The following is a 25653-nucleotide window of genomic DNA, read 5'->3' as shown; positions in this document are numbered from 1 at the left end:
ATAAGACCAATAGAAGGGATTGATTTTTTTGTGTGTTTTGTTTTGTTAATCATTAGCCTGAAAAACTGATTTAAAGTAAAAATTCTAGACAATCACCCAATTTTGTCACATATAAAAAAACACTAACTGAAAAAAAATATTTAAAAAATACCTCTAAAATGTCTTTCTTTTTTTTTTCCCTACAGAAACATCTAGCTTGAACTTCCTTCTTTGTCTTCTTTGTTTCAAACAATAGTGCATGTCAATCTAACAAGCTGAACAATATTAGGAAATGGCTTTCAGTTATTCTTATTCCATACTTCTTAGACACATAGCATCTATTGGAGTATCTTCAAAGCTAAAGGTTTTCAATTTTGTGGCTTTTAAAAGAAATGTTAATGGATTTTGAATGGCTGATGAAGACAACTTTAAAAGTTAAAAAAATACAGTTGAATGGATAAAACTTGCAGCGTTTTAACAACTTGGTCCCAGAGTATTCATCTTCCACTACCGCTAAATAGAGACAGCATTATGGGTCACTGCTTTTTTTTCTTTCACCTATTTTTAGAGTCTGGACCTTCAACTACAGCAGCCTGAAAAATAAATGAATCCATTTTTATAAAAACAAATAAATAACCTGCAAATGAAAACCACTGTATGTACCTTGCTAGGTCTACAGAAAGGCATTTATTCTGTATGTCCACCTTGTGGCATTATGGCAAAGAAAAAATATATCAAAGTAGATTGGATGTCTTTTGGTTTTAAAACTACAGAAAAGTTTGAATTATTTCTCTTGGTGAGAAATGTTATGAACTCTCCATTCTTAAAGATACCCAGAACTTGACTGGGCAAAGTCCTGAGCAACATGATTTATATTGACCATGCTTTGAGCAGGGTCTCAAGGTTTCTGAGCAGATGACCTAAAATAACTCATCCAACTTAAGTTATTCTATGATTCTATGAGTCTTTGATCAGTCATGGGCCATCAGTCTTGGGATCTGTTACACAGTACTCATGACTTAGTATTCTTAGCAAACCATCTTCGGTGTTACTTTTATTACAATGCTGTGCTATTTTTCAGTGGTATACAGGGTGCCACATACAAAATGTAGTAGTTCACATCTGATAATCCATTTGTAGCAGTCCAGGATTCTCTAAACCTACCCATTTTACATCGACCTTCATTTTCAATGGGGCAGTGTATCAAACCTCTCACTACAGACTTTCAACCTAAAAATGCATTTTGAGGAGGATTTTTTAGTATAGTCTGCTTTCAAATAAGGCAGCCTTGTGAGTGGAGACAGCAGGATTCTATTTTTGCTCATAAGCAGATATCAAGACATGAAAGATGAATCTTATGATCCCTTCTCAGTTGTTAACAGGGTGCAAAATGGCTGTTTTTTGAAGGTTCCTGAGTCAGATGAAAACAGAGTTAATAAATATCACAGTGCTCACGTATGTGTATACATATGTATATGTATACATATGTATATCCATATGTATATTACATACAGTCTCTGTAGTAACCAACCATGTAAAGTATATAGCCTCATCCTTCTAACTTATAAGGTATTGTGAACCTCAGAAACGTTTAATAATACCATATGCAAAAGAAAGGTAGGAAGTAATTGTAACTCTATTGACTTTCCGACCAGATTGGAAAAGTTGGCATGTAAAGGACTAAAGTAATGATTTTTAACTTGCATTCTTACACACTCTTAAATAAAAATCTTCCTAAATTATTACTAAGAAAGAAATAGAAGTGGGGCTGTTCTGGACTACTTTAAAATATTAATTTACAAACATGTATATCCAAGTACAACTGGATTGAGAAAGAGAACCAGAATGCACTCCCATTTTGAAAGACAGCAAGGTAGAGGGAAATTACTTTTAAAATCCCTCCTCCAGGAGCTGAGGAAAACCTTAGGGGATGATTAGATCAAGAACATAATATTCAATAGATTTTACATAATACTGTTTTCACGCTTCTCTTCATAACTTAATTTTTATCAAGAATCTATTTTTTTTTCCTTCTTTTATTAGAATAAAGTTTGTTTTAATTTTTTTGGTTCTCTGGTGTTTAAAGTGAACCTAGGCTATCCTGAAGGATCTTCCATAGGCTATATGCCCATGGCTTCTGGCAGTGAATTAGGAGTATAGTTCACAACATTTATTGAACTCTTGTTGCACTTAATTATTTTTGACAAAGGGGTGATACCTTTCAATAGCTTATTTTACTTCTGATATTTCTCAGTATTTCCTTGAATATTGTTGCTTTATTAGAAAAGCTCACTGTTAGGGACTACTGGCTAACAATTATTTACAATAATATCAGCTTTCTCTTAATTCACAGAATCACAGAATTGAAGGGGTTGGAAGGGACCTCGAAAGATCATCGGGTCCAAACCCCCTGCCAAAACAGGTTCCTTAGAGCAGGCTGCCCAGGTAGGTGTCCAGACTGGCCTTGAATATTTCCAGAGAAGGAGACTCCACAACCTCCCTGGGCAGAAAGATTCCACTCAGTCAAATTTTTAATGCAAGCATTCCACCATTATGAACAACATAGAGGAATACACCCCATAAAGGCTGTAACTGCCACAAAGTTAAAATAGTTGTTTGAGTCTTGAATGAATCTCTAACTTCAGTGTCACACACAGGCTCTGTATCCACAGAGCTCTGCAGTGGGACAGGCAGGCTCCTTCCCCCACAGGGGACAATGTGAAAAATCTCTGTGGCTGCAGAAGAGATCCTGATGAAATATTTCAAGGCCTTGTGAAGAGTGGACAGTGACCTCCATGAACTTTATCAAACAAATGATAGATGTAAACTTTTAATTAATACTTAGCCAAAAGTCTCTCCTCTCACAGAGGGTATGTCTACTTCATGACCTTTTTGCATCCTCTCAGGGGTCCAGTTCCTTTTTGCATGCTCTCTTCTCCCACTGTTTTGGGTTGGTTTTGAATGGCAGACTAGCTTGAACAGGAGGGGTAGGAGAGGGAGAGGCTGAGATATTATCTCACCGCTGCCAATAGGGCAGGCTTATGGGGGCAATAGGTTGGAGTGATGAGTGACTAGTGCTTCTGCTTAGTAAGTACAATAAACAGTAGCCTGTTAATAATGGGAAGCAGCTGTAGTGGGTTTACATGGCAAGGTTTTGGTAGCAGGGGGCCATAGGGGTGGCTTCTGCGAGAAGGATCTAGAAGCTGCCCCACGTTAGGTAAGGGCCCCGCTGCTGACCAGAGACAAGCCAATAAGTTATGTTGTTTGCGCCTCTGTGAGAGCATATTTGAGACAAGGGGAAAAAAAAAATGCTGCGCCACACAGCAGCTGGGAGAGTGAGAGGATTGAGGAACAGCCTTGCAGGCACCAAGGTCAGTGAAGAACCAGGGGGAGCACCTCCCTATGCTCCAGGCACAGGAGCATAAGTCCCCTGTGGCCTGTGGTGAAGACCATGGTGAAGCAGACTCTCCCCCTGCAGCCCATGGAGTACCACGGTGGAGCAGGGTTCCACCCTGCAGCCTGTGGAGGAGACCACAGTGGAGCAGGTGGACCTGCACCGACGGAGGCTGTGGCCTGTGGAACACCCCTGCCAGAGCAGATTCTGGGCTGGACTTGTATCCTGTGGAGAGGAAACCACGCAGGAGCAGGTGATATGGCAGGAGATGCTGCCTGTGGGGGACCCAGGCTGGAGCAGTTTGCTCCTGAGGGATGGATTCCGTGCTATGGACCCATATCTGGAGCAGTTCTTGAAGAGCTGCTGCCTGTGGGCAGCCCACGCCAGATCAGTTCTGCAAGGACTGCATCCCGTGGGAGGGACCCCACAGCAGAGGGGATGAGAGTCACTGAGAAGGAGCGGCGGCGAAGAAGCACTATAGACTGACCACAACCCCCATTCCCCATTCCCCTGCACTGCTTGGGGGGAGGAGGTGGAAGAGGGCAGATGGGGGAAAGGAGCTTTTGATTTCTTTCCTTTGTTTCTTACTTCTCTAGCTTGTTAGTAATAGGCAATAAATCTTACTATCTCCCTATGCTGAGTCTGTTTTGCCCGTCACAATAATTGTTGAGTGATCTCCCCATCCTTATCTCAACCCTTGAGCCCTTTTCATCGTATTTTCTCCCTGTTCCTCTTTGAGAAGGGGGAGTGAGAGAGCAGTTGGCCGTCCAGGTTGTCTGAGGTGGAGCTCGGCCATCCACCCGAGTAAAACCACCACAGCAGCATGACTTCCAACTGTATATTTGAAATAAAGCAGCATAGAAATTGCAAATTGTGTCACAATCTTGCTGGACTTCGGGATACACTGAAAATGTCAGTTGGATAGAATTTCTCTGGATGCTCAGAAACTCACATGCAACCAGAGCCATTAGGCAGAGAACTGGAAGAAGCCAGACACCTGCCTGCAAATTTGTGAAGGTTCCCAGCCCCAACATTGCCTATCTACTGCTTCAGGGACTTTTGCCTCTCCAGATCTTTTTTTTTTTTTTTTTTTTTTTAAAGGAAAGATGTGATTTTTGGTTCTAAATCCAGCAACACTGAGATATTCCAAAAAGAAAAATGTTTAAAATAAATAAATATATGCTTCAGTCATCAGCTCCTGAGAACAGCATATGTGCTGTTAGTAAATTTCTATTTGCTGTGTCATAAAATAATATGGACTTAATAAATTTTGTTTCCCAAAATTATAAAATTGAAATCAAAACTTCTCTTACATGCTAAACACATAGCAGCTATGTATTGTTTGCTAAACAGCATCTCCTTACCAGGTAATGTAACTGTTTAAAAGAACACGAAAGTTGTTCATATATCATGAATTTTTAAGGGATGTTTCTGCATTCGAAATCAATAACATTGTCAATTGTTTTGCACTACTTTATGCATCGGCTCTTTTCTGAAATTAAGTGGCAACTCTATCTCTGGTACCATGGAATATTATTGCAATGAAAAGATCAATAACTGTCTACGTTCCACAGAATTCTGTTTATACACTATTAGAAATTCAGGCGATTAAATAGTTTTACTTTCACAGGGTATGATACCATCACAAGGTAAGAAAGGAGGCACAAATCATCTGTGTAGAGATAAAACTGGTGAATGAAAAACAGTGAAATGTGTATTCACCTCTCCTCTTGAAATAAACTTTAATTACAAATACTTTCTTTAAGCTTTTTGAGTCCCATGTGCTCCTTCAATAGAAGATCAACAGTGAAAGTATATGCTTCATTGATTCCAATTAATTTATTTAGATGATACAATTCCCCAAGGAGTGATGCTTGTATTGGTTTACTGATCACCATCATTCTAATCTACTAAAATTAATGTTATTCTTGGGAAAATTTAAACTTGCTTGAGGCAATAAAAGAGACACTACAATAAATGATTGCACTGTTTTTATTTCTTTCCTTAGCCTCCAATGAAAATTCCAAAATGGTCAGAAAGAACAAATTTGTATCTGATAAGCCATAGGTATTAAGTCCATATTTGATTTAGGGTGAGGTTAGAGAAAACAAATAGTTTTTCCCATACCCAGTATTTCTGAGTATAGGTTTAAAGAAAACATGACCTATATCTTTTATGGATATAGTGACTTGACTTCCTCTTTTTGTTACTTTCATTGTTTCTGAGTTTGTTACCATCTTTCAGGACCTTGTAAGACAGCAGAGAGATGCAGCCCATACACATCATTGAAGGCACCTATTTCTAAACAAGGATGCTCAAAAGTCGCTTTCTGTCCTCTTGCTTTGGTGGACTGTTTGGATAGTGACTAAAAGTCCCATCCAACAATAAAATACAAGAAAAAGATGCAAATATCTATTCTATTAGAATTTTAAATGGTCCTCTCTTGATTTAACATTTAGCGCTTCTGTTGCCAGTCTCAGACACCACCACCAAGAAAATCCTCTGTCTTTTGTTAATTTTAAATTGCAGGAATCCCTTTCACAATCTTATTTAATTTATGGATCCATCTTCATCAGTGGCCAAAAATCAGATACAAATAAGACTTAAAGCAGAATTTAAATGTATGTCGTGCATGTAAATAGAATATAGAATATAGAAATAGAATATAGAAATAGAATATAGAAATAAAAAGATGCAACAAGAGCAATGCCTTCAGTTCCAATTAAGCAATGCTTAAACTGAGTGGTTTCTCACTGTCTAACTTTGCCCTAGGTACACAGTTATGCTTCTCAGGAAAACTGCACATATTCTTCTGTGTTAATGAGAAACAAGGAAGTAATGAATCCTTAGCCTAAATCTGCTAGGAGGATATCCGATTGAGAAAAACCCTGGATATGTACAAGCAGGATCAAGCTTATTAAAAAATAAATTATAAAAAATAAAATAATAATGTTGTGAAGATTATATTCTTGCAAAAAGTAGCAGCTAAAGGGCATGCCCTTTCATGGCAACCTAGTAATCATAGCACTCACAAAGTCAATGCATCACACCTGTATCTTTCATCACTGAACTAAAACATCAAGCTAAAACTTGAGACTCCTGTTGAATCTATGACATTATCCAGAAAGATATGCAAGGCCTGTGAGATCAGAAAGAGCCCGAATCTATATCTGAGAGGAGTTTACAAGGCAATTTGATCCTGTAAGAATTCCTTAACCTGGAAAGCAGTAGATTGAGCTGTCCATTTGGTTCAATAGTTTTAAACCACGACTGTCACCCCAAAATAGACATAAACATATTATTTTTTAAAGTCTATGCATGTATTTATTTATCTATTTATCTACCTACTTATTTTGAGCAGGAACTCTCATTCAGTTCTTAGAAAAAGTCTTTGTGGGAGCATTCAAATATTTGAATCCTGAAGCAGCTCTACACCCCTGCTGGTTGGATTTTATCTCAATGGTTCTCTGGGAACCAAACAGATAATAGGTGGGTATCCCATTACTACTCTGCAGTCACCTCTATTAATCTACACTTTATTAATTAAGGGTAGATTATTAATCACTTAAATATTTACAATATCTAAGTCACTTAAATATGTGTACAATATCTAATAACATTTCTTCCAGAACTAGACCATAAATGTTTACCTTTACAATTTAGGATTCCACTTCATAATGTGTAGTTGTAGGACATGTCTATTATGTCACTAGATGTTAAATGTCTACAACAGAGTAAGGCATTTAGATTTCCCTAATTCTCCTGTCCTATATAAGCCTTTATTTGAGAATACAGTACGGTTTTCCCTGTATTAACTAAAATCTGAACACAGATCTAACACGGACATAGTCATTAAATATGGTCAGGCAAAATTCAAAACTTACCCTTACTGAAAAGACTTTTCAGGGAGTGACATTAATATCACAAACACTAATGTGTTTGTACTAGAAAAAAATAAGAGAAAATAAATGAGAAAAATATGTAAGGGTAAATTAGGATGAATTCTATACTTGAGGCAAAACTGAATTTGCTGGATATGCAGAAATAATTTGATACACAGCTTGAGACTTGTAGTTTGAGATTTAAATAAGAACTTGATCTTATCACTCTTCTCTATCATCTAAATTTCCAGCAGGTGTTCAAATTACTTCCATCATCTCATGAGCTATAGGGTATGAAGCCCCAGGATATAAGCACTGCTATCCAATAACTTCATCAAGTGACTCACAACGTGAATATTATCTATCTCATCAGGTAACCCACTATCTTTGAGAAGCAGTCTGACCTTCCTCTCAAAAGTCAACATGTAGGTTTCCTCAACCTAAAAACTCTGTAACAATGGTGCATATTGTCCTTTTAGAGCTTACGTCCTGAAGCTCAACAACTACTGTGAACTACAATATAAAGGAAAGAAAAATCCTTTACTGACCAAAGGAAACACAATTTTTTATAACAGAAAATGTCTCAAAAGCATCTAATGCAATTAAAGAAACTGCCCTGTGATAACTATTTCCTATCAACCAAACAAAATATATTTTTATATATTTATTTACTTTCACTTTACAGAAAGCCCAATAAGTATTAACAAGCACCATAAGCCTTTCACGGGTTTAAGTTATGGAGTAATAATCCATGCCAAGTGCCATAAATGGCTGACAATTCAATGTGGGAAATTAGCACAGCATAATTTACACCCTATTGTGTACTTCTGCTTAATTTAACAGCAGGGACCCAGTTCCCCCTGTGTGTTTCTATAAACATTTAACAATAGAAGCTTCATTTTAGAGATTTTCCTTCAAAATAAACCTGATCAAATCCTTACTGTGACAACAGATTGTGATAGAGCCGATGTACCATAGGACGTGAAAGTTCACTAACTGTCAGTCAAGAGATGCAAAGTAGAGACTGAAGAACTACAGTAATGGCATACTGTTAAACAATTAATTCAAATGTCATGCAAAATCCATTAAAAAAAAAAAAAAAACACACCACCAAAACACCAATGAAAGGGAACATAGCCTCTGTCCTTAAAGTACTATTAGAAAAATGATACAATTTTCTTTGATAGCGTGTCACCTTCCAGTAGAACATCCTGTTTAATCATTCCAATTTAAAAATATTAATACAATAGCAATGTCATCTCAGAGGTCATTACACCACAATGAAAATAATATATGGAGTATGTTTCATACAGATGTTTATCAGCAGAACAGATGTTGTTCTGTTGTTGTTGATCAGTTCTCCTGAGCAATGCCATTCGCCTTTTGAAGTGAAATAAAGATGCAACTCATCTGCAGCAAAGGACACTGGCTTGAGTGACAGGCAAACCAGCTACCATGACATTTGCGTGTATTCTCCTTTATAAAGCTTTCAAATGTTAGGTTTTATTAAACTCAGTAAGAAGAATTTTTAGAAGTGTTTTAAATGAGACTGTTCCAACTGCATAACTTTAATCAAGCTGAGCAGTAGCTTATTAAGCCAGAATATAAGGTGGTATTACATAGCTGATCTGATAACACTGCATGTATTTCTTTTTATTAAATGATATCAAAAGTAAGAGAAAATGGGTATACCTATCTGTATTTATGAAAATCAGTGAGGACATAAATATGCTGCAAAACACTGGGATTCATAAAAGCTGAGTACTGCAGAATGTGACGTGCACAGTTATAATCCAGTTTCTTGCCTTAGTGTGGCATAAGTTAATTATGTCATGATATTGTTTTAAAATTGAATTAAATACAGTTGTGGAGCTGGAAACACTGCTCAGTAAAGAGACATAAGAATCTAAGTAAGAAATAGGCTAAAATATTAGTTCCAAAGTAATATCTTGAAGCACTAAAGCTGCATGAATTCTCATTATAAACTGTTAACTTTGCCAAGGACAGCTACCAATTATTTTCCCATAAACATGGGGAAATTCTAGAGGGAAAGATTCTTTTTAAAAATGATAGTTAAGACTACTTAACGAGAATATCTCATCTTCTGCAGAGACAAGACAAAACTTTCAAAAATACTTTTAATGTCTGTGGATAGAAAATAAATAGTGTCTTACTTAAGGACTATATCTTTCTCCCCCATTATCCTTTTTCTGTGAGGTCATCCTTGATGGCAGATGGAGGGTAATAGTTTTTGAATTCATCATAATAGAGATAAGAGATACAGCATGGATAAAGGAAGTTTTAAATACACTGTTCCGCCAAGATATTCCAATCCCTGTTCCGTATGTAAAGCTTTCTATCAGGGTTGAGAGACTGACTGGACTGCAGTGGGGTCTCAGGAAAGGAAGGACTGCTTTCTTTCTTACAGTGACAGTACTACCCTTTGCATAGCAAGGGAGAATTTTGAAGCAGATCTGTTGAGATAAAATGTTCATGGCATGAATGCACTGCGCTGAAGCAAGAGATGGCCAGCAGTCCCTGTTGGAGTAGAATAACAGAATTAATGTTACAGATCCAAGAGGGAAATGTGAGAATGAGAACAATCTCTGTGGCTGAGAAAAGCAGTGGTGATAATGTGAATCAGAGTACATCAACAGTGGTGATAATGTGAATCAGAGTACATCAACAGCTGCATTAGAAAAAGAACCATAGAAAATAGTTTTTTGAACCTTTGAACCAATGAGAGATGGGCAGGAATTCTCCTTGTTTTGATAACATATGTGTTCTCCACTGTGGAAAAAAATGCCATACACACAATGAATACCAATGCACTCCTACTATTAGGATACTTGTCCTTCCTTGGAAAATAAAACATTCATTTTAGACAGCATGCAGGGAAGTAAACTGTTCTTTGCTCTTCTCTTGAAAGTAATGCCTACAGCATTTGGTAACCTTGAGAAGAGAAAGCTAGAGGTTGCACGAAGATGCACGCATCTGCTCTGCTTATATACCTCCTTAAGTGTTATACCATTTTTGTTGTCTTTGTTTAACATAGAGCAAAAGAAGATTAATTTTCAAAAACAGGATTCTATGAAACACCATTTTATTAAATTTATATTCTTTTATTTCCCCCTGAAGCTGGTATTTTTTTGATAGTTAATGCTGTCAGTTTAACCAGTATGTTTGAATCACAGGTGGAATTTCCAGCAGCTATGGAAATTAGCCTACTAAAAACACAGAGATTCAGATACTGTGTCAGGTTAACACTCAGATCTTGAAAGAGATAGCATACCAATACTTTCAATAGTATAACGAAAAACATATGAGAAATAAAAGAATACAGCAGTTCTATTTATATTAATTGTAGGTATTTCCTAACATCGTGTACTTGTAATATCACAGAACAGAACCATTTTGTGCAGATTCTTTGATTATCTTTAAACCTTGAGGCTTGACTCTTTTCTCTGTAGTACAGAAGCAAGAGGCTATTCATTGCATTTGTCAACATGTATGTGAACATAACCAGAATCCAGGAAAGTGGAAAATCAGTTCCCTGTTTTTGCCAGGTACCAAATTTGCTTTGTACTGCTAGCGTGCTGAGTAAAATAAGTGGAATCAGAAAGTTCAGATTTCCCCAACTGCAATTTAATAAACCACATGTGGGTGCAGGAAGAGGTGAAATCAAAGCAAGAATTAAGATTTAATTCTAAACACAGAAGTGCACTGCATATCTAAAAGAGATGTATTGTGATATGTAAATGAGAGTTATAAAGTGTAGTAAAATCTCCAGTAGTTGGAGGCAATACCTTTGGTTTCCTACACTAAGAAGAATCAGAAGATTTTGTAAGAAGGGCTACCTAATGCTGATTTTCCTAGAAGCTACCAAGTATATTTTCAGCTGAGATCAGAACGTTCACAAACTCACCGTGGCTAATGTAAAGACTGGCAAATGAAAAGCAATTAGGTAGTGAACTACATGCTTTATTGAGGTAGGGCGTATTTTCCTGCCGTTTGGAAAGGCTTAGTAGGGAAATTGATGCTGTCTTTCAGAACCCCCCTGCCTGATGATGGCTCTCACAGGAGCTGACATTTGCTGCACTCAGTGTAACGGTGGTGATGAGCTCCAAGAAGAGGAAACAAACCTACATTTCCTGTTCCATCTTGGCTGATCAAATAAAGAAACCTCTGGATGTTATATCATGCCTCTCTGCTCAGAGGTCCTTATGCTTTTCTGTTTGGTATCATGGAAATTTTGTCTATAGAAAATAGATAATTTTAAATAGAAACAGAAAAATAGAATAGTTCACTTGAAAGGGACCTACAAAGATCATCCAAGTCCAACTGCCTGACCTCTTCAGGACTAACCAAAAGTTAAAGCATATTTACGAGAGCATTATCCAAACACCTCTTGAACCTTGACAGGCATGAGGCATCAACCACCTCTCTAGGAAACCTGTCCCTGTGCTTGACCACCTTCATGGTAAAGACATTTTTCCTCATGCCATCTGACCCTCCCCTGGTTCAGCTCTGTGTCGTTCCCAAGCATCCTGTCATTGGTTCCCAGGGAGCAGAGGCCACCACCTCCCTCTGCTTCCCCTCCTCAGGAAGCTGCAGGGAGCAGTGGAGTTGCTCTTAGCCTCCTTTTCTCCAAACTGGACAATCCAAGCAACTCCAGCTTCTCAACATAGGACATGTCTTCCAGCCCTTTTACCAGCTTTGTTGCCTACCTCCGGATGCTTTAAGTTACCTTAACATCTTTTTTAATATCGTGGAGCCCAGAACCGCACACAATATTCAAGGTAAGAACACACCAACACTAAGTATAGTGGAAGAATCACCTCTTTTGACTGGCAGACCATGTTTAAGGCACCCCAAAATGCAGCTTGCCCTCTTGGCTGCCAGGGCACATTACTGGCTCATGTTGAGCCTGCTGTCGACCAGCACCCCTAGGTCCCTTTCTGCTGAGCTGCTCCCCAGCCACTTCTCTCCTGGTCTGTACCTATGTCTGGCATTACTCCCTCCCAGGTGCATTGTTTTCAGTGTCAGATTGTTAAAAAAAAGCTTTTTTTTTCTCAATTAATTTCAGGTATTCTATTAGATATTCTATATCTAGGTTCTGTATGTAGCTCACACATGGAGGAAACGCTACTTGATTCCAAAATGTTGCTGATTTTTTAATTTTTTACTACCTTCAAGTGTTCTTTTCACCAATACCAGCTCAGACAAGGGGAAAGTTTATTCCTCTCTTTTCTCACAACGTTCTTGAACGACATTTTGTGGTACTCTTCCATCATCTTTTGCATAATCTTTCCACCACTATTAAACCTATTAACACCATTCTCAGAACTTCTAAATGCTTCACGCTGTCCATGTACTTATCATTTTCTTATCAGTGCTCATCATCTTTAAACTTTTGATTTCCCATAAATAATCTTTCTACTCATCTTTCTACTCATTTCTCAGAAAAACATACTTTCAAAACTAATGCCTTAAAGGAAAGCTGCTGCACTATGTATGGTCAGCAAGCCTTGTTAATCACTTTTTCTCTTCTCTTTTTAACTTTATTACAAACACTGAGACATTTAGATAACATTGTCAGTGTTAGAGTAACTTCCCCACCCATGCATGTTCATTTGTTTCTGCAATGTAATACCAACTGATGTCTGTGCTATCTTCTTCTCTAAATCATGACTATATTCACAAAGGAATTCTGATAGGATCAGTTCCTTGACCCTAATTTGACAACCGCCTTCCCCCTTTTATCTTTAACAATTAATTAAAATCCAAATATATATACGGATACTTATATATATGATGGAAAACTCTATGGAAAAATTTGCCTAGATAGATGCAAGTGTAAAATCAAGACCTTTACAAGTATTTTATATAATAGTAATAACTATAAGTGGGAACAATATTATTCACCTTAGTAGCTGAATATTTAGCAAAGAAGGATATTTGAAAGAAAAAGTTAAATAATGAAATTTTTATTTACCAAGAATCTATCTTTAAGATGTACAGTGAAGAAACTGAAAATATACTGGAGAAATGTTATTACTAAGGGAGAAATGAAAAGACACATGATCAAACCATCCTTTTGCACTTGTACTGATTAAATATAGAATTCTAAAAATGCTTAGTCAATAGATGTTTCTCAATAAACCGACTTTATTAGTTTCATTATAGATGCTTAGAAACTATGTCAAAGTTTGTCTAATTACTGCATTTTATTGAACAAGATGCATTAGGTGTACTAAAAGAAAGGTAATATGCTTGTAACTTTGACTAATTATCTTAGATTAAAACTATGGATATATAAATAATTTCATATAAAACACATATTTTTATTTAAACTATATAATACTTTATTGTAAGGAAAAATATGGAAGTAAAATCCCAACCAGACCAGTTTCAGAGTTCAATTTCATGATGTGCTTGCAGAAACAAGTTAAAAATATCTATTCAAAGTCTTAGAAAAAATATTTAATTAAAATAAATGTCAAGATAATAATAATATTCAAGGTGATAATTTAATATTCAAATAAATGATATGATAACATAACATAGAAAAAAGCACATTCCTTTCCTGCATATCATATTAATGCCTGCTGCATAACAGAAGACAGAAATTAACTTTACATCTGTGTACTCTTTTGTGACTCTTCTCAGAAGTGTCTCCTAATTTATTTTCTACCTCAAACAGTAGTTAAAAACAAACAAACAAACAAACAAACAGACAAAAAAAAATATCTTTACTTAGGGTAAATCCAAAAAGGAGTAAAGGAGTCAGCTTTTGAAACAAATGTTCCCTAAAATTTCAAGATATCCATGGATCAGTAAGCCTTTTCCTTTTCTAGTATTTGATGGACAGTGAGACTTTACGTCCTGATCTGCCTTCCTTTTTTCAGTTTAATACTTTGGCTGACTTCCTTGAAATGGTCCAAAGTAATTCCTTTCAAAGATAGTGATTGATGCTGATGAGAGAAGAACACATTAATTACAGGCTGCCCTGGCAGATAACATGACCAACAAGCTACTCAAGCCAAGAAAGTTATTTTTGCTTTCCTTTGGAATTCTAATGAAAAGGAATTGAATGCTTTACTGACCATACATGTCAAGAGTTCAAAACCAGTAGATCTGTCTGAATTAATGATAGCTTCAATGAACATTATAACTGTTATTTATATTCTTCTTGTCTTTTTTTATAGTAATAAAAGCAAGGAGATAAATTCAGAGTCAATCAGAACGGTGAAATGTAAACTTTTTGTTTGTTCATTTACTAGAAATTTTGTCCTTCCTTTGAGATAGGAGCACTTCTTTGCCACTACCATCAGACAATGTTATATAAACTGTTCTGAAAATGCCAAATACAATTGTTAATTCTGATTTCTGAATGCAGCAAAAAACTTCCCTTTGGTGACTCCAGGAGGCAAGGATGTGATAATTTTTTCTAAAAATCTAAGTAATTATAGTACAGATGGAGTACTGAAAATCAAGGGCAAATAAAAATATCTAATTGTTTATTATGTACGTATGTAATTTCTTCTAACTTTATTTATAGATACTCATAAAAATATTTGTTATTATTATTATTATTCGTTTGTTATGATTTGTGGAGAAAGAAGCAAATAAAATAATAGTGCCTGCCCCTGCCTTGTGAGTTAGACTTAGCAAAATTCCATATTAATAAAGTTGGACCAGAGACATGTAACTCAGACATAATGTTGACTGTCTGAAGATGTGGTGTAAGAGAGGCAAAAGCACTTTTATTCCTCAAATACGTCTTAAAGTCAAGTCTGCATCTCAGTGCTGTACGTATTTCTCTTCTACATGGAAGCAATTTATTCCTCCAGATAAACCAGAGTTCTCCATTTCCTATTATTTTAAGTTTCTTAAAATGAAATACCCATTACACAACAGTTGTGACACACAACACAAACACAAACTTAACAAACTAATCTAATTTACTAAACTTATACTTTGTGATAAGTACCCCACCACAAAACAGCCACATTTTGTGGATTTGCTATACCACAGTACAGTTAATGGCATTACTGTGGTATGGGACTATGTTCCAAATGAGTCTTTGATCACTTTACAGTGTACTCAGCTTTAACCTGAAATTTTTTATCTGTGCTTTGTTTATATGGTTTTGTAAAATATATGCTGATCTTATCAAGGAGATGTGACTGTTGCCCATTCTTACTATGGTCTCTAGCAACTACAACCTCAGAACAGTATTTCAGGCTTTCAACTTTGAGCTGTCTGTAGGTTTACTTAAAATAAGTAAATAAATAAAATAAAAAAATAAAAACCAAGACAGATTTCTCAAAAGAAAAAGCTCTTTCTCTTTGTCCCAAGAAACCTTTCTCAAGGGACTGCAGTGCCTTCCAGTAAGATGAGACTGCCAATGGATGATCTTGGAGACAATCAGATGATGTAGTTTGTCCCAAAATTTCCTACTACCTGCTCCGTAACATTGGACAAATATTCATTTTTATGCTTTCATTTAGACAAGAGACTTCATAATAATGAAGTCTTATGCTAACTCTCTTAAGCATAAGACTCCCATTACTGCTTTTATAATAAAATGGGTAAGATGCAATCCAAAGAAAATGAGTATAAATATATGTGCATTAAACTTTTTTTTCAACTTGAAAAGATTAGTCATGATCTTACTTTGACCAAAAATTCCAGTTCATATTGACTTTAGAAAAAAATAAATAATAAATATATATATATATTCTGAGGCAGCAAGGTACTGTCTAAAGAAAAACCTACCAAAAACACTTGAGCTAAAATAATGCACAGCTATTACACAATTAAATACAGATGAAATGAAAATTATGAATTAAAGCACCCCAAATTTTATTTTTCTTACCTGCTGGTTTACTGGAAAATTCCTGTTGATTTTTTTAATCTATAAAAGTGAAAGAAGAAATAGATTAAGATCTCAACCACTAAAAGAAAAATAAAAAATAAAAATAAAAATTAGGTTTTAAAGACATATATCAGACACTTCCTTCCAAACTGTGTAAAGTCCTCTACAGTATAAGGATGAAAACCATAGTGAATAATGAGACATTTCTGTAGTCACTGTGTAGTTTATTCTGCTTTTCCAAAATATAGGAAAGGAGAATATTTACAAAATTATTTCTGAATTGTACAACACTACATATTTTCCCATTGTTCTGACTAGATGCTCTAATTTAAACTAGATTATTTAAGTATAAAAGTAATTCAGATCAATTTACTGCCATGCATCAAGTCATCATGCTTTAAGAAAATACCTTTCCTCAGAGAATGATGAAAAATTGGGCTGGAATAACCTTTGAAACATCATTTGCACTATCCTACTAACCTAGGTGCAGAATCAGGTGTGCATATTTAGTTTTGTTAATTGTTCAAGTAATATAAAAACATTAAGCAATATCACTAGGTAAAATGTAAGCAGTAACCCAGTCTGAGATGGAAGATTCATGAGGAATTTGTATTTAGCCCTGCAGATCATTGACTCTCTAAATAAACATTGTCAGCAACCTGGCTCAAAACTGTTCAACACAAGGAGAATTAGGTGTGGAACATACCCATTCCTGCCATTAGTAGCAGAACAAACATACTCTCTTTATTTTAAAAATAAGCCCTGAAATCCTTTGAGCAAATCTAGCATATCTACTATCTGCATTCATGACAGATACTTATCTCTAGATTTTTTTTTCTGCTCCCTTATGTCAACATTTCACAATTTTTTTTCTAGCTATGGGTTAATGAGAAAAAATAAATAAATTAAAATTGAAGACATTGTCAACAATGATTCAATTGTATAGCCAACCATGCCCTGACACCACAATGTAACATTTACACTGATTCAGCTAAAGGTATGAAGAACAATGCTTTTAGAAGAAAAGAAGAATGCCCATTGAACTTCAGTCAGTGTTTACAGTATCACCTCTGAATAACTGTATGCAGAGTTGTGAATGACACTGTGTTTTCCATACTTTAAAAACAGAATATTTATTACAGTGGTAACCTCTTTGCATTCTTCATGCAAATACTGAGCAAGTCTTTAAGTCTGTCACTGACATCCCACTGTTTGGCTATCAAAGGATAATTCTCACTGTCAAGAATATGCTGGCAAGCAATTTCAGTTGGTTTTCAAATGCACCCAGAATTAAAAGTGTCATAAGAACATTTCCACTCTCCCTTCAAGCATGTGCATCAGCTTCAGTTTCCTCCTTTCCTTAACATATAAGGGAAAGGATTTGGGGAGCTATGGCACTCCATGGACAAAGTATTAAAATAAAATGAATACACACTTCAGCAGATACCATCTTACAAAATTTCTCAAAAGAAAATATAGATGAAAACCTTTTTTTTTTTTTTTTTTTTACAGCAATACAGAGAGTTCAAGACTTTGGGGATTTATTTCTAAATTCGGCGTGAAATACTCCAGCATGATAAATCCCTGTTTGTGCTAGTAGGCACTATTAAAATCCTTGTCAAAACTGTGGATTTCCCTCTACTTCAAGCCAGGCTACAGCCAATACTGTGAAAAATTTAAGTTATGAAATAACATGGCCAAGAAAATAAGACTTTACTATTCTAAACAAAATACTGAAAACGTCTTTAGTGGCAAGACAGTTACATATGAAATACATTGATAATATTTATTTTTTAATTCATATATAGACAGTTAAGTTTTTAACAGAAATGAAGTACATCAGGAGTCTCTGTGGACTTCAAAGGCTCCTGGGAAATCTAACTGCATAATCCAAACATCTTTCTCTCATTCACGGATTTCCATCTCATTTTTTAAAGTACAATCTAAGCACCTGCATTGCCTAGCTGTTTTAACTCTTGTTGCTTTGATGAATTAAAACAATCATGTTTATCTTTCAGGTAGTGCTGTGAGGATTTCTTGTAATACATTATTTTTAAGTAGGATAAAATTTACAAAATTCATTACAACAGTTCAGTTCTACCTGGAAGTAAGAATTATAAAGTCTGATTAGTTTGAGAAATCCTTTAAGTGTTTATCATGCACTGTCCTTGTTTTGGCTGGGATGAGTTAATTTTCTTCCTAGTAGTTGGTACAGTGCTGTGTGTTGTTTTTAGGTTGAGGATAATGCTGATAACACACTGACACTTTAGTTGTTGCAGAGCAGTGCTTACACAGAGCCAAGGACTTTTCAGCTCCTGGTACTGCTCTGCCAGCGAGGAGGCTGGGGGTGCACCAGGAGCTGGGAGGGGACACAGCCAGGGCAGCTGGCCCAGGCTGGTCAAAGGGATGTCCCATACCACAGGGCATCATGCTGAACGATAAAACTGGGATGGTTGGGTGGTTGGCCAGGGTGTGTGTGAGCAATTACATTGTGCACTGCTTGTTTTGTATATTCCTTTAGCATAATTATTATCATTACTTTCTCTTCCTTTTCTGTTCTATTAAACTTTCTTTATTTCGACCCAAGAGTTTTACTTTAAAAAAAAAACAAAAAAAAACCTGATTATCTCTCCCATCCCACTGAGGGGGCGAGGAGTAAGCAAACAGCTGTGTGGTGCTCAGCTGCTCGATGGGTTAAACCACAGCATGCACTGATTCACATACACAAATATTGATCATTCCATCAAAACCAAAAAGCTCTAAAATTAAATAGCAGGAGTCACTGATCTTTAAGATTATGAGATACACCGTCTTGAAAAAAACAACATTGGTCTTTCCAACATTCCAACATGTTACAAAATTCACTGAATAAAATTTAATCCACAGATAATGCAGATCCACAGATCCTTAGGAATCAAAATTTAAATGTAAATATTTTTCACAAATTAAATCAGAAAATTATTTTTTTCTGTTACTTGAGACATATTATCGAAAAGACAAATGTTCTTCAGTCTTCCATAATGTTACTGAACTCATCATAAAACTATTAATTATCAGGCACAATAACAGGACTCAGCACTATGTAACTAATGCCACATGGATAATGTTTGTTTTCTCCAGAAGACTAGCAAAGGACACCAGTATGATACAGTTAGAATCATGGAAACACTTCAAACACATATGCACATACTTTTAAATAAAACACTCTGCAGATACTACAGTAAGGAAGGGGGAAAAAAAAAAAAAGCAGGCAGTCTGAGAATATCTATTAGAAAGACCTGATTAACCAAAGCAATAAAAATCAGGAGGTGCACAAAAGAGACAAAGCCAGTACACAAATTCTGTTCTGAAGACAAAGATGCAGAAAGTATTATGAAAGCTGCATTTAAGCTAACAAGAAATACCTGTGTCTACTTTATGTTCAGCAAAACAGGTGCTGAGCACTTAATTCTATTTGGGTTCAATTCCCATGAATGTCAATTAGGAAAAAAATTCTAAGAACCCCTCAAACAAAGTAGTTTGGGATTTGATGATAACCTAATCCTCTGAGGAGGAAGATGAGATCAAAAACAAAGTATCTGCAGGATGCTGTGTCTGACTATTAACTAGGCAAGTACTGCTGATAACAGATGAAAAATGAAAGAAGAAATTTTAGCAGAAAGTAAATAGAAGATTGGTTTGAAATACAATTGATTGGGATAGGAGGACAAACACATCGGGCTAGATATGTTTTAAAAACAGAGATGGGCAAATACAGTAGGACATCATAGCCATGAAGAGTACTGGACAGGTAGATGATATGAAGTGAGAGAAAGAGAAGAATGCACCATAGCTATACTCAGTTAATTTGTGCACTAGATGTTGCCACAGGTGGATATTTTTCACTATGATGGCTGTGCCAGCTCCACAGAAGAAACAAAGAAAGAGCACAAGAGACATCACTCCTCGGCAGGGTGAGCAGATGAGCAGGCTTTGGCTTTAGGTGTATGTGATTGCTATTTTTTTTTAATTTATTTTTATTTTTATTTTACTTATTTTATTATTTTAACTGCTTTCATACCAGAGAAGAAGGAAGCCAGCAGAATACCCCTCCATACTATCATGTTTTTTGTACCCTATTACTGTTGCCCTGCTGGAATGCAGCTGATTAAGCTGACAAAAAGTGGGTTTTAATCTTTCACATTCAGTTGAAACTGAATTGTTCATTCCTCCAAGAGCTACTGTTTCAGACTTTCTTTGAGCAAATAGCACTACAATAACTATTTTCAGTTCCCATAAGAGGATTTTCAAGTATAATTTCAAAACTGCTATTTATTAGGGGGCTGTTTGACCTTTTTACCTATTTATTTTAATAAAATCTGCTATTCCAATGTAATCACTGGATCCTCATGAGATGATGAGGAAATGTGCCCTTCAATGAGCATATGCCACCCTAAAGACTTTTAAGGGCAGTATGATTTAGAGTTAAGGGCACTGATTCCAGGTGTTTCCATTTCTTAACAATTTAAACAGAAACATTTGTTTGTTTGAAAAGTCTCTGTGTACTATGCTTGATTTAACCTATTTTCTGAAAAACTACATTGCAAATGAGGGGCTCAGCAGGTCTAATGAGATACTGGGAAATATCTTTAATGACAGTGTGGGTCTCAGGTATCGTAGCAGGGCCTCTGGAAGAAGCAATAATACAGTAGGTGTTTGTTGTCAGGATAGAGCAATTGACAAGAGACCATTCTCTCTTGGTACCTTTGGAACCTCCAACACTGAAGGGCAACATTTGGAATGAGGGGGCACCAGCTTCTGCTCAGTATTTTCTTGACTTAGATGGTAGATCAGATTTTCCCATACTTCTACATGATGTGGTCTATCTTTTGCTTGCAGCCTGTAGATATCATGTAACTGCAGGTATCCTCCCTTATCAGAAAATTTCCATTAAAAATAATCCTTTACTATTTAATTTATATTCTCCTTATATCTGGATTTCCCCCGAACAATTTAGACTTTGTAGCCTTCTTCATCAATTGTTTGTATTTCATAACAGCTGACTTATATTCATTAAGAGCTAATTAAAATATAACAGTTTGACAAGAATGTAAATGTGTTCAATAGTTCTTAACTTTCTCATGTATTAAAGCAACAATAGAGTGCATACCAGTGGGATGTTAAGTGATTGCGAACAGGTAGCAAGATCATTACAAATTGGAGCATTTTTGAAAAAAACATGAATCCTTGCTGTGATAATCTTATGTTAACGGATGAGGAAGAAAGAGCAAATAACACCAACATTTGGAATTGTTAATTGGTTAATCCTTGCTATTTTTGTCCTTGCTAAGCTTTGGTTTGCTCAATATGAGCTGTAAGTTGTGGTAAGGTGGCAAAACTTTGTTATCTAAGAGTATATACGCATTGACAACTTCAAGGAATTAGAGAAAATTTGAAAGAAGCATGCAAAAAAATCACATGAAACACATCATACTTTAGTGTGTAGATTCAGATATATGTATAACTGCTTAAGGGCTGAATGTAGGACTTCTTGATGCTGGTTTTACAAGCTGAAGTAGACTTCAGAGCCAAGGCTGAAAATCCATATCATCTACAATCTGCCAAGTGAACTTTCAGTGTGTTCGGGAAAATATGGGAGCATAGGAATGATTTACTACAGTATTTATGTCTGCTTTGTGACCTATCAGGGATGATGCCATCCTCTATTTGTTGTTGATCAGATTTTACGTGCTAAATGGTTCAAAGGATAGGAAGATTCATTAGAACCACTGCTATGACCTCTAGAATTTTCATGCCTAACTCAGATTTTTCTCAAGACCAGATGTACTGGACTGCAAATTCACTCAGACTGAATGAACTCATCATTAAATTCCTCTAAGAAAGAAAATGAATATACAAATATTATGTAAAGGTGAGACTTGTTATCCAGAATAGTTTGTAGAATCTAATAATCTAATTAGTAATATATCCATTCTATGTCAGCGTGTCATCTCAGCAGTTTAGACCCAACACTGAATAATGTAAATGCATAAACATGGCCTCTGCTTTAGAATCTTTTCAAATAGATCCCTGTAGGCTGAAGCATTCTTGCCATGGTTTCTAGGTGATTATATACATGACCAGATTATATATGTTTCAACATATATTAAATATTAAAAAATATCTTAATAATAATAATACAAAAAGAGATCAAATGCATTTAAAAAATATAGTTAAATCAGTGTTGGCATGATTCAGCAAGCCCCATACCAGCTGACTAACAGCAGTCCTGAAATACCTGTTGACTGGAAAAATGAAGGGAAATATAACTACATTTTTGCTATCAGCAGACACAGTACTAGACAGATCTTTGTTCTGGGTCAATATTAGCACTTAAAATTCTCATGGATCGCCTTAATCCATCTGGAAACTGGAAATTTCGTTTGAATCCTATCTATACAGAGGAAGAAAAGACCCCAGTGAGTCTTGAGGTCTCGTCTGGAAAGCAGCCCTGCAGTTGCACAAGCTTCCTTGTTAAATTCTTGTACTGAATGACCTTGAATTAGACAGTGGTATAAAATATACAGAGAACTTGCATATTTTGGTGAGCTGCCAATACATACAGACATTTTATAAATACTTTTCAATACATAAAGGACGGTTGGTAAGACACACGAATGCCCTTCCCACTCACCACACTCCCCCCCCACCCAAAAAAGAAAAAAAAAACAACCACACAACAAAACCACAACAACATGCAAATCAATTGATTACACAACACCCTGAATAGACATCTTCAACTGATTCAGAAAAAGAGTTATATTGTATATTGTACATATTAATACACCAGATTATATTATCAAGTTTTTGGTATGTGAGAAGACTATCAAAGAAAAAATGGCCATCTGAACTATGATTCCAAACTTGCATACCATCAAATTTCTGTTTCCTCATCAAGAAGGGCTCAGTGATGCATTGAACTCTACCAGCACAGCAGTAACAGATGAATCAAAGAAATACCAGATTTCTGCCTATTACACAAAGCTACAGTCCTAAATCCTAAAGACAAAAACCTCAAAACCTAGTCTTCACACATCTGTGATGTTCCAATACCAGGACTGCAATTACATTTACTTAAAAATAAAAAGTAAATAAAGTGTTTTATTTAACAGATGAATGAATTTACTGAATCCTGCGATATTTAACACTTATTCCTAAATAAAATTTTTGGCATTACCTTAATGATAATATTGCTATTGAGTTTCTTTACAGAAGATAATTGTGTTACAAACACACCATTTTCACAACAGTTAATCTCCCTAATAGAATCATTAAAATGCCAGAAGTAACATGCATGTTACTAAAGACACAATAGTAACAACTGAAAGCCAGTGCCTGAAAAAGCTGTTATGGTCCCATCTCAAAGGGAGAAATATCTGTATCCCTATTGAAGATTTACTAGAAGAACTTTGAACAGCAAAAATTGAAAAAAATAAAATAAAATAGGAAAACAAATGACTCAGAAGGAGATACAGGAAACATTTTTTCAGGTAACTAATCGCAACTGGATAATTGTCATTTATATCAAAGTACTTTTGCTCATTGCAGTATGATAACTGAATTTTCAGTCATACTAAGAGTAAAAAAAAATGGTTGATAAAATCATCAGTAAAACAACTACTCACAAAATAGTGAGATATATTCCTCTTGGTTACCTCTGAATACTTCATAGGTATTCAAACCCATTTTACTTCATGTTAAGAAAATACATGTAGATTCCACAGTAAAGATGTAATTTACCTAGCAACTATTAATTCAGTCTTCCTTTGAAAGTATCAGACTTCCATTTGAAATACAATTCTTCTAGATTCCCCCAGTTAATCTTTTTTTTTTTAAAATTATAAATTCTATGTAACTTTTACTCAAAATATGATAAACATAAATCTTTGATATCTTCTGGATATCCACCTGGAAATACTGCATTCCAGAAATTACCAGAGGCCTCCAGAACCCATATTTCATTATTTTTCTCTGTATTCTTAACATTCAAGTAAAAGTTTAATTGAAATTCCACCCTATTTTTCAATACATTTTACTAAGTTGTTGCTATATCCTTTCTCTATACAATCTTGCTTACGACTTATGTTTAAATTTAAACAGAAGAATCTATGTATTCAAACTTATACTGCTGAAAGAAAGATACAACAGGAAAACTAGTTTACTAGTTGGAAGAGAAAGCTTGGCACTAGAAATCTGTAATTTGTTTCCATAGACTATAATCAACTTATTGTGGGATCCTAAGCTTTCTAACTTCACAAAATAAGTTTATTTAAAATAATGTGATTGAGTTATTATATTTTACTTAACTTTAGTTTGACTGAGAACACCACAAAGTAACGTTTAAACTTCAGAACATGGTAGGAGTAGCAGGTCATAATGACTGGTTTAGTAGATGACAAAATGCAAAAGAAGTTATTACATCCTGAACTCATCATGATATCAAAATACCAACACCTTGGAGATTCAATATACCTACACTTGTCAAAAGAACTAGGTTAAAGCAATAAAAAGAATTACATCTTGAAGTAAGAGCACACTGAAGAAAACCTTGGATCACTCCCCTTCACAAAGCTGTCTATTCAAAAATACATGAAAAATGCTTGAATACTGTTGAAGAAGAAAATAAATGTGTGTTAAATATGATTAAGAAACGTCATTGATTCAATCAGAAAGGTTTCTGGAGCTGGAACATTTTTTTCTAAAGCTAATATATAGTTCACAAGGGTAAATATAGTATATAAGTATGATATTTATTTAATGCATTGAAATATTTGTGCTTGTTAAGAAACTGGGATGAAAACACATAATAGACAATATGCATATAGAAAGTAACAAGGCTGAGTGTTTTTGTCATTTGGAAAGCATTTATGTTATAAATTCAGTAATTCATAGCAGCTAATAATGGAGTGAAAGTCATGAAGGAAAAAAAAATCGAATTTAAAAACAAATATGTATTGCATGCATGTGGTGTTCAAGTGATGCAGAACATGAAGTGATGAGATTGATATTTAACAGGGAAGGATTTAGATGGTTGATTATCAGGGCTGCAGCTCTTAGCCCATCTGTTCACCGCAGTTACTACCACAGTTATTACTGGGGTTGTTTAGCCTGGAGAAGAGAGGTTTTCAGGGAGACCTTATTGCAGCCTTTCAACACTTAAAAGTGGCTTATAAGGACGATGGAAAGAGACTTTTTACAAGGGCATGTAATGATAGGACAAAGGGTAATGGTTTTGAAACCCTTTGAAAGAGGTTAGGTTTAGACTGGATATTTGAAAGAAATTCTTTACTATGAAGGTGGTGAGGCATTGGAATAGGTTGCCCAGAGAAGCTGTGTATGACCCATCTCTGGAAGTGTTCAAGGCCAGGTCGAATGGGGCTTTGGGCAGCCTGGTCTGGTGAAAAATGTCCCTGCCTATGGGGGGGTGGGGGGGTGGATTAGACGATCTTTAAAAGTCCCTTCCAACCCAAACCTTTCTG

At 35.6% G+C, this 25653-nt stretch overlaps 1 protein-coding gene across 6 annotated transcripts in view; it reads right to left on the bottom strand.

Annotated features, from left to right (window-relative positions):
- SNTG1 (syntrophin gamma 1) overlaps window positions 1-25653 on the bottom strand; it is a 359885-nt gene that overhangs the window by 61942 nt on the left and 272290 nt on the right. For all 6 annotated transcript variants that reach the window (XM_080578706.1, XM_080578709.1, XM_080578710.1 and 3 more), the window contains one exon: window positions 16136-16174. In XM_080578706.1, coding sequence (XP_080434832.1) covers window positions 16136-16174 — 39 coding nt within the window. The remainder of the gene's footprint in view (window positions 1-16135; window positions 16175-25653) is intronic.

This window comes from Anser brachyrhynchus (assembly GCF_964034855.1).
Source record: "Anser brachyrhynchus genome assembly, chromosome: 2".
Lineage (NCBI taxonomy): Eukaryota > Metazoa > Chordata > Aves > Anseriformes > Anatidae > Anser > Anser brachyrhynchus.
The sequence above is the reverse complement of the archived record's forward strand: the minus strand, read 5'-3'. Positions and strand labels throughout refer to the sequence as shown.